The following is a 10,460-nucleotide window of genomic DNA, read 5'->3' on the forward strand; positions in this document are numbered from 1 at the left end:
AATTGACAGTTGTGTGGCAAAGAAGCATAGGAAGCACTAGCTGTCCAGAAAGTGCTAGCTGTCCTTCATGCTTGCAACCACAAAGGCTCTCCTACTTTCTTTTGAAAGGAAGAAATGAAATGAACAAGCACTTGATGACCCTCCTGTAAGTCTTGCACCCCTAACCATGGTTGCTTCTGTTGGAAGCTAATATTTCTTTTTCCTCATTTGATTTGAACAGAAGTCAAAAGATGTGTGACCCCCAATTGTGCCCCGAAGGAAGTCAGTGTATCCAAGCCAGCAGATGTATCTTGCAGCTTTCAGAGGTGAGAAACCAGAAATTGTGGAAAGCTGGGTCACTTGTTTCTTAATGTGACACACTAAGGCCACGTTCAGTCTACCCGCCGTATCGGCGGGTTAAAATCGATTGCTCGGGGATCGATATATCGCGTCTAATCTAGACGCGATATATCGATCCCCGAGCGCGCTTATATCGATTCCGGAACTCCATCAACCCCAACGGAGTTCTGGAATCGACAGGGAGAGCCGCGAACATCGATCCCACGCGGTGTGGATGAGTGAGTAATCCGATCTTAGATATTCGACTTCAGCTACGTTATTCACGTAGCTGAAGTTGCGTATCTAAGATCGATTTCCCCTCCGTAGTGTGGACCAGCCCTAAGAAACCCCAACTCCCACATTGACAGGTGGTCATGCTGTCCTAACTGTGAATAAGGCAAGCCACCTCCAGTGCAGCCAGTCAGAAAGACGAATGGGTCCCAAACCAGGAGACCCAAGTTGTAACCCCCAGTCAGGCATCACTACTGTACATGTCTGTGGCTAGTGTAGGAACTGTGTGGCCCAGCTCCAGCAGCAGCTCGTTCCTGTCCATTTGGCCAGCAAAAAGTGTCAACAGTGTGAGTAGAATAGGAAAATAGACTCCTGCTAAACTTCACGTCTTAGTGTGTGCACGTCCCCTCTGCTGGCTAGGCTCTGAATACTGAGATCTTTCGTTAAATTGCTAGTCTAGAAGGGTTCTGCCAGAGGTGAAAAGATGGAGAGCAGAGGTGTGGGTTTATGCTGACTGAGCTGAGGCCAGAAGGGAAATAATGGTCAAAAAGGTGCTACAGATATAAATCCCAAGACCTTAGATAAGTGGGCAGCTCTTCTACTGAGAAATGTTTGAGCAGATACATTTTTAGTTGCCTCCTAAAAATAAGGCAGCGGGGTTGATGTTAGCTTGGGTTTAACATCCCAATACATCTTATTAAGAAGACTAGGCCCTGCATTTGGAAGGATATAGAGTCGATCTACTAGGTTACATCCACATCTTTAGCTATTACGATCCTCTTCAAAGACCTGATCTGCCTCATGGAGAATGAGGTCCATTCTGGGGCCGAGTGGCCCCTCCCAGGAGTTGAGAGAATCTTTGGCACTCTGCTCTTCTGGTAAAGTCCTCACCCAGACAACCAGATTGAACAATGAATGTTTTCATTAGCCAGCATCCTCGTTCACACATGGCTTCGACATCATCAGAATCTGTGGCTTTGAAAATACGTGCAAAACTGTCCAGCTCAGGGCTGGGTGCAGTCAAGTATAAATAGGTGGTCTGTTAACAAGACAAACTTTGGTTACTCTTTAACTGCTGATGAGGCCTTTAGTAACAGAAGACAAGCACATGATTTATGTACAAAAGGTAAAGCCATTACCATGTTGAATGACTAGCATTAATCACTGATGATTTTGTGTGTGAGAGTGTAAAACAGGTGTGAGAGCGGGATTGTTTTGAACAAAAATAATCACTGTCTACTTCTTTTTCAATCTCAAAGAAAAACTCTGTCCAGCTGTAAATAGTAATTCCAAGGGCAAAGAATCCTTAAATCTAAACAATGCAGATCATTTAATCGTTCTAGCATCTAATTCCTGCCAAATTGCCAATTAATTACTAAGCCAGGTAATATTTTACGTGAGTGTCGGTTAATACATTATGTACAACCAGTAACAGCTCTCTATGTAGTAGTGAGACTAAACAGGCTGAAAGGCAGAGGGGGTCAAGACCCAGCAGAGAACCCAGCTGTACTCTGAAGTGGAGACGTAAGTGAGCACAGGTACCACTGTTACAGCACTATTGTAACAGTTGTTTCACTATTAAGTCTGACCTACGCTTGATTCTACACAGGGCACTGAGGGCTCCTTTGGCATAGACAGCGAGGAGTATGAGGCCATGCCTGTGGAAGTGAAACTGTTACCCCGGAAGCTCCAATTCTTCTGTGACCCCAGAAGGAGAAAACAGATGCTCCAGCCAGCAGTGCAGTGAGAAGTCACCTCAGAGGGACCAATCTCATCAGGATCTTTGGGGTCACTCAGGCGAGCACTAACCTGATTAACGCCATCGAGTCATTAGTTACTTGGCCAGTAAACACACAAGGTATTGGCACCTTAGTGGGAACTGCTGATTTGGCAAGTACCAAAGAGGTAAAAAGTGTACATTTGACTCTGAGAAACAGATTAAGTTAGTGGTGTCTTTTTTTAAAGAAGCCATCACTGTTCCATGTACAATACTACAGGTGAATGCTGTAAGACATGCTACTGTTCTACTGCAAGTCTGTATTAAAGAGGAATGAAAACACACTTCTATGGTTTTGAGAGTTTGGAGCCATCTTTCTTACCTGTGTTTAGAGTTGAGAATTCTGGGATTTATGGAAAAACTATGAACAAGATGCTGCTGGGGTTAATGGGAGGGGAACTCATGAAGTTCAGGAATTGCCACACAAGAACAGATACATGGGTCAGCTAGTCTGATCTCCCATCTCCTTTTGAGAGTGATGGATGCTTCAGAGGAAGGCATAAAACTCCCACAATGCACTTACATACTGATGTCTTACTGTATTGGAGGGAGGGAAATACTTCTGTGACCTCAACTTATGCTCTTAAAGTGTGGGAATTGAAACCGTTAATTTTATTGTAACTAGTGTAACTTCAGATACTGAAGACCTTCCATAAGGAAACCTCCTGGCTAGAGAGCATCCCCACACTTAAGAGGATTCTGCTCCATTCATATTTGAAGACGATCTCTGCAAAACAAACCCTTTGCTGGTTCCTTGAGTGGTTGGCTTTGTTTTGAATATTTATTTTTTGGTTCTTCAAAAAATATTCAGCACCAGAGTTCTACTAGTTAATGACACTCTACAAAATTAGCCCTTTGATCCTGTTTAGGGGTGTTGCTTTCTAGTAAGTTCTCTGTTTTGTTCTTACAGCAGCATAGTATATAAAATGGAGCAGTGAAGTGGCCCTTTTAGCCTATTCCTTATTGTATTCCTCTTTTTCAAAATTAAATGGCCACCATCCTTTTTGAGAAGCTGCCACCTCTACTCAGCCACCTAATTATTTTCGTTGCTCTTTACCATGAATAAAATGAAGTCGTAGCACTGATTAACATTCTTTTTCTATCCCTTGACCCTCTGAATAGTCCTAACAGCTTATGTATTCTGCAAGGCCTGGTCCTGTAAAGCGAGAGAGTCAGTCCTTGATTTTTTGGTTGTGGTGGTTACTCCTGCAGTGTGTAACATGAAGGTGAAGTTTTCCCTGCTACTACTCATTACTATGTATTTTTTAGTGGTCTTTGTACTATTAAGTTACAGGACCATGGTAAGAAATCCATCCCTGCCTGAATGACACTTTGGCTACTGCTTTCTCTTTCCAAACAGCCCAGCCCAGCCCCCTTACACTGAAAAGTATTTTGCTGCAGTGATAAGGAAATAGGACTGTTTGCTCAGGCTGAGGGCAAATTGAACCCTGCCCCTTAGGTTAGAAAAATCATTAAGAACCATAGTGCGAGGAGAGACCACGCTACCTGAAAGAGCTACACCATAAGTTGAGTGGTATTTTGTTCTAGTGTTTTGCTATCACTTTCCTTCTCTCTCTTGCCTAAATGGCTATGCCTAACTAGCCTGACAGTGCTATGGAAAGGAGCAGTGTGAGGTTTTTATTAATGATTTTTTTTTAGTGTGGCCACTTATTAGGGGCACCTAAGCCTAGCTGCTCACCACACCCCATGTTATACAAACAGGAGTAGCTAGGTTATGGTATTCATTGAGTTATCAAGGCTTCCTAATGCTCTGATTCCAGCTTTTATCATGAACCAGTAATGAATAATTACAGTCCCAAGACAGAGAAAAAGGCGGCAGTCATGTTAAAATGTAAGCTTTAATAGTTTAAAAACAAAACTGCTGTTTTGATGTGCAACTTCCTCTTGGTCCCTCGGCGTGCAGACAGGCTCAGTTCTGTGGAAACAATTCAGCCTTTAAAAGCCAGGGCTGCTCTTCTCACTGAGAAATACAGGTGGCAGTAGCCCTATGCAAGTTGCTCGTTTGCAGCTTCGTGGTGGCTCTGGAAGCCACTTTCCAGTTCAATTACCCTAACTGTTGAAGAAATAACTCCAGCACTCATCAGTCTACCACATGGATGGTTAAAGCAACATGGTTTAGTAAATAAGGAAACTGGCTGAAAACCCTCTGCAGAATTTTGCTAAATCTGGGGCTCCCTTTTTATTAAGATAGCACAGAGAAATAGTGGCCTAGAGGTTAGAGTACAAGCCTGGGACTTTCAGAGCTGCCCTCAATTCCCTATCCTGTACAGATTTCCTGGGTGATCGCAGTCACATCACTTAGAGAGAGAGACAGACAGACTCAGTTCCTTAGCTGTAAAATAGGGTAATAGCATTTCCCTTCTTCACAGGGCTGGTGTGAGCATACTATGGTAATAGGGCTATTTAATTACTATCCATAGACAGAGCAATGCTATTTCTCTGGAACAGAGCAATAAATGTAAGTGCTGTAGGACAGACACATAGGTGACTAGGGGAGAGGCTGTTCTAGATTTGATTGACAAATCCAGAGGAACTGCTTGAAAAATGGAAGGCAGCATAGGTGAAAGTGATCATGAAGTGGCAGAGTTCATGATTCTAAGGAAAGGTAGGAAGGAAAGCAACACAATAAAGACAATGAATTTCAAGAAAGCAGACTTTAGCAAATTCATGGCATTGGTAGGTGGGAAGCAAGTCTAAGGGGAAAAACAGTTCAAGAGACTTGGCAGTTTTTCAAAGAGAAATTAAGGGCACAAAAGCAAATTATCCCACTGCATAGGAAAGATTGGAAGCATGACAAGAGGACACTCTGGTTTAACCAGGAGATCTTCATTGATTTGAAACTCAAAGTAAGAGTCCCACAAACAGTGGAAACTAGGTCAATTACAAAGAATGAATATAAACAAACAAGTATGTAAAGACAAAATTTAAAAGGCCAAGGCACAAAAGATTAAACTAGCTACAAACAAAGGGTAACAAGAAAACAATACAGTAGAAGCAAGAGGAAGACCAAGGACAGGGTAGGTCCATTACTCAATGAAAAGGGGAAAACAGGAACAGAAAATGTAAAAGTGGCAGAAGTATTAAATAACTTGTTTCGGTTTTCACCAAAGAAGGTTAACGGCAATGGGACATCTAACACAGTGAATGCCAGTGAAAATGAAGTAGAATCAGAGGCTAAAATAGGGAAAGAACAAGTTAGATGTCTTCAAGTCACCAGGGCTTACGAAATGCATCCTAGAATACTTGAGGAGATGAGCCATTAACAATTATCTTTGAAAAATCATGAAAAGGGAGAGATTCCAGAAGATTGGAAAAGGGCAAATAGAGTGCCCATCTATAAAAAGGGAAATGAGAACAACCCAGGAAATTACAGACCAGTTAGCTTAACTTCAGTACCCAGAAAGATAATGGAGCAAATAACTAAGCAATCAGTTTGCGAACACCTAGAAGATAAATCCATGCTGTTACTTTTCACCTTATTGTCAAGAACAAATCATGTCAAAGCAATGCAATAACTTTCTTTGACAGGGTAACAAGCCTTGTGAATGGGGCAGAAGTGGTAGATGTGGTATATTTTTACTATAGCGCAGCTTTTGATACTGTCTCGCATGACCATCTCATAAACAAACTAGGGAAATACAACCTAGATGGAGCTATTACAAGGTAGGTGCATAACTAATTGGAAAACCATTCTTAGAGTAGTTATCAGTGGTTCACTATCAAGATGGAAGCGCCTATCAAGTGGGTCCTGCAGGGATTAGTTCTGGGTCTGGTTCTGTTCAACATCTTCATCAAATGATTTAGATAGAGTACACTTATAAAGTTTGCAAACTATACCAAGCTGGGAGGGGTTACGGGTGCTTTGGTGAATAGGGTTCAAAATTCAAAATGATCTGCACAAAGGGGAGAAATGGTTTGAAGTAAATAGGATGAAATTCAGTAAGGACAAATGCAAAGTACTCCACTTAAGAAGGAACAGTGGATCTCACACTGCAGAGTGTGATCTGGGGGTCATAGTGGATCACAGGCTAAATATGAGTCAACAGTGTAACACACTACCCCCACATCATTCTGGGATGTATTAGCAAGAGTGTTGTAAGCAAGACATGAGAAATAATTCTTCCACTCTATTGTACACTGATTAGGCCTCAGCTGAAGTACTGTGTCCAGTTCTGGGCACCACATTTCAGGAAAGATGTGGAGAAATTGGAGAAAGTTCAGAGAACGACAATGATTAAAAGTCTAGAAAACATGACCTATGAGGGAAGATTGAAAAAAATGGGTTTGTTTTGTCTGGAGAAGAGAAGATTGAGGGGGGGAATAACAGTTTTCAAGTATATAAAAGGTTGTTAGAAAGATGAGGGGAAAAAAACTATTCTTTTTAACCTCTAAAGATAGGACAAGAAGTAATGGTCTTAAATTTCAGCAAGCGCTGTCAGGGTGGTTAAGCACTGAAATAAATTGCCTAGAGAAGTTGTGGAATCTCCATTATTGGAGATTTTAAGAACAATTTAGACAAATGTGTCAGGGATGGTCTAGATAATACTTCATCCTGCCATAAGTGCAAGGGACTGTTATAGATGACCTCTTGAGGTCACTTCCAGTCCTACAATTCTATGAAATCCTTGGCCCATTGACAGCAGTGGATCCAGCCCAGGCCGTTACAATTACATACAGCCCTGTAGTACAAATAATCAGGGGTTACACATAAGATAGATCTTATGACCTGCTTAAGTAGTTGTGACTAATACAAAGTTCAGAGAACTCTTGGAAGTTTAAGCAGCTTCCACTTTCCCTTCTCTCTCCCCCTGCGGGAAAGAACTGGGTTCTTACATAAAGACCCATTTCAAATCAATGGTGAGAAGGCCACTGTAGACTCTGATGAAAAGGCTGTTGCTCTCTCCTTTAAACACAGAAGTTAATGTGAGGTTAGAAAGACTCCGATCCGAGACATTACAGCTTTGTCACATGGCTGTTACGAGGGGATCAGATGGCATGCCATAGTCACATTAAAAAAACCTAAAAGGCACCACGTTAAAGGCAAAGTACTTTCAACATTTCTGCAGAAGGATTTTCCACTAGCTCCCAATGACAAAAAGACAGTGTCACATCTTGCCCTCCTTTTAATCAAAACAAACAAAACAAACAAACAAGCTTTACTGTTAAAACACATTCTCCTCCTCTTCCCCCATCCCAAAACGCACTCCTTTACCAAGACCTTCTAGCTGCACGGGGTTTAAAAAAAAACACCCAGAACAGCAAAGCACTACACAGGGTTGCAATAATTCTCAAGAGTTGACTTTTGAAGGAAGAGGAGAAGAATTCAGATTCATGTTGCCTGTAATACTAGGAGGAAATATGTGCAATAATGCTTTGTCTTCAAAGGCAGAAACCAGTAACTGCTTCCTTAGCAATTCTTAACCAATCCCTCCATACCATGCTGTTGGGTTGCTCACATCTACCCTAAGGTTGCAGAACTACCACTGCTTTCACTACCAAGAAGCCAGACATGAGGAGCAATTACTTTAGACAGCCAAAGCAGGTGAGTCACAGCACTGCCTTATATTTTGGCAGCAAATTCCCTCCTACAGAGCAACAAGGAGGCCCTTCTTGTTTGGATACTTCTCACCTCCTGAAGCAGCTGCCTTTCAAGAAAGGCTTCTGGAAACCGGATTACACAGCAGAGCAGACAGACTGTAGCTATCCAGCCAGGATGCAAGTCAGCAGATTCTTTTACCCTAGCTATGCCATCGCTTTGCTGCTCCTCCTTTATCCTCTTCTGGCAATGTCCTCTGATGGAGCTGGTTTTCTGACAGCGCATGAACACACACGGCCCTGCTACAGCTCAGAAACATGTTAGAAAGATTTAGGTTGCAGAGAGCTGTAAGCTCCCAAGGATACAAACTAAATGCCTGCTCCTACTCAAATGAACAGAACTACCAATTTCAGTGGGAGCAGGAGAGGGCCCCCAAAAGCTGATCAGAGCAAAACTCTGAGTCAAGCCATAGCAAAAAGGAACTAGGTGATTGACATTTCAATGCCTTTGTTTATTCCTAACATACATAGGTTACTCAAACCGCAGTAATGAATGTCTGCCGTACCTCCTCCTTGCAGAGAGAATCTTCTTGGGTGGAGATGGCTAGTGAGATAGAACCCAACAGAAATGAGGTGGGAGGGCACCAACTGAGGGCAGAGTCAAATGTGGACTGTATTGGGCAATTCAGCTTGAAAAGAGGTCAAAACAAAAGCAAAACAAAAATCAAGACAGCACCTTCCTCAGAAGTGATTTTTTAATTGCAACGAGCTCTGATCAAGTTCTTCAGTCTGTCAAATGCTATCCTTGTAGGGAAAATTAATGCAATGCAACTGCAAAGGACAGACAACAAAAGTAGCAGCATGTTTTTCTCCTGTAGGAAAGTAGTCGGAGTCCAGGAGAAGCAGAGAGAAAAAAGACTCCACTTTGCTGACCCAGCACTTGGATGCTGTGATGTGCTACATATTACACTAATTAAAATAGCACTAGGAGGGCCTTGATTTGCCTGTGCCAGGTTGTTTCCCTCCTTTCCCTTCCCTCAACCTCAACTCTCTGCTCCCTTGGGTTAGGAAAGACCTTGAATCTCAAGTAAACAACTGAGATGTCTGCAGGAGATAAACCCCATAGAGAGATGGAATGTGCCTGCCTCTAAGCACCTCAAAAGGCACAGATGCTAAATCAGTGATGCAGTGCAGGAGATCCTTTGAGGGGGAGGTGTGTTTAAATAAATACATGGGTTGAAACAAGGAACTGAGGACTATAGGGTGGTCAGGCTGAACCCTATCCAGCAGCAAAATCCAGAAGAAAGGACTGGGGTGTCCATTCTGTTTATGGCAAGGAACACTTCCATAGTAGTTAGGAGGGCTAGAACATGAAATGCTGGATTATGGCTTACAAGAGAGCCAAAATGCTGAAATAAGTCTAGGGAAAAGGACAGCTAGATTATTATGGTCTCAGTTCAAACAAGCTACTTAAGTATATGCCTACTTTCAAGGATGTGAGTAAACCTACTGAAGTCACCAGGACAGAGTAGTCAGTGGTACTGCCTTGCTGAATGAAGGCCAGTAAGAACATCAAGTGCTGCAAGGCAGCTAGTTACTCCTAGGACTTAGCATCATACATTCAAGTGTTGCAAGGGGAGGAAGGCATCCAGAACACAGCCAGCCTTTCACAGGAACAAGCAAGGGGCCCTATTGTCCAGCCAGTGGTCACTGGCCCACACTCATTGCTGAGGAGTGAGAAATCTCTATGCTGAGGAGAAGCAGAGCTAATGGGCAGGAAGAAAAATCTGTCACTTTGTCTCCCCTCCCTAAAACACACCCACCCAGCCACCCACCTCTGGCAGCTGAACCAGAAGAGAACTCCAAGCCACAAGGGAACTCACTGCAAATAGTAAGGCCAGGCTACAACCTCCTGTACCTCTCACTGAAAAACAAGTGGGCTGTCCCATTGACAGTTGCCAGACAAAATCATGATCCACTTAACTGAATGCTCAAGCAGAACAATGACTGGTTAGTTGGTAGCCAGGGCAAAGCACAAACTGATACAAACTCATGGCACTGGGAGAACAAGACAGGAAGCCGGGGTAAGCAGCAGACCCTGCAGAAAGATTCTGCCCGTTCTGTTGGTGAAGTTAGCAGTAAAGGAAGGGCGGATGACGAGTCAGGGCCAAGCATTTCCCACACAGCTCTATCAACAGTGCTCAACCCTGCCCTGAGAAGAGACTGCAAAGCACAGCAACTGCAGGGTGCCGTTGTGATATTGGTCACTGCTCGGTAGGGGCTATCTGGACACTATCCTGCTGTTTTAAAATCTTTAATCAAAGCAGGATCCATGCAAATAATAAATAAAGGAGGAGTTTGGAGACACCAGGAGGTGAAGAGCTTTTCCATTCTCCTGCGGGCCAGGCATGAAATGGGGAGGATAGGTTCTAGATCACTTCACCTTTCAAATGCTGGAAATGAGAATGTGACACCTTCTACCATCCCATAATGCAAAGTGATCACGTGATCCTGTACCACGTCTAGTCTTAACCATTTTCTTCTGCTATAGATGGGAATGGTGGTTGGACTCCACCTC

At 43.1% G+C, this 10,460-nt stretch overlaps 1 protein-coding gene across 1 annotated transcript in view; it reads left to right on the forward strand.

Annotated features, from left to right (window-relative positions):
• The window catches only part of AGK (acylglycerol kinase), a 71,167-nt gene extending 68,557 nt beyond the window's left edge, over positions 1–2,610 (forward strand). Inside the window, exons 15-16 of the mRNA XM_050918851.1 lie at positions 221–305; positions 2,159–2,610. Of these exons, the coding sequence (XP_050774808.1) occupies positions 221–305; positions 2,159–2,296 (223 nt within the window). The 3' untranslated portion in view covers positions 2,297–2,610. The remainder of the gene's footprint in view (positions 1–220; positions 306–2,158) is intronic.
• Positions 2,611–10,460: the final 7,850 nt, after the last annotated feature.

The sequence above is a fragment of the Gopherus flavomarginatus genome, chromosome 1, assembly GCF_025201925.1.
Source record: "Gopherus flavomarginatus isolate rGopFla2 chromosome 1, rGopFla2.mat.asm, whole genome shotgun sequence".
NCBI classification, from domain to species: Eukaryota; Metazoa; Chordata; order Testudines; family Testudinidae; genus Gopherus; species Gopherus flavomarginatus.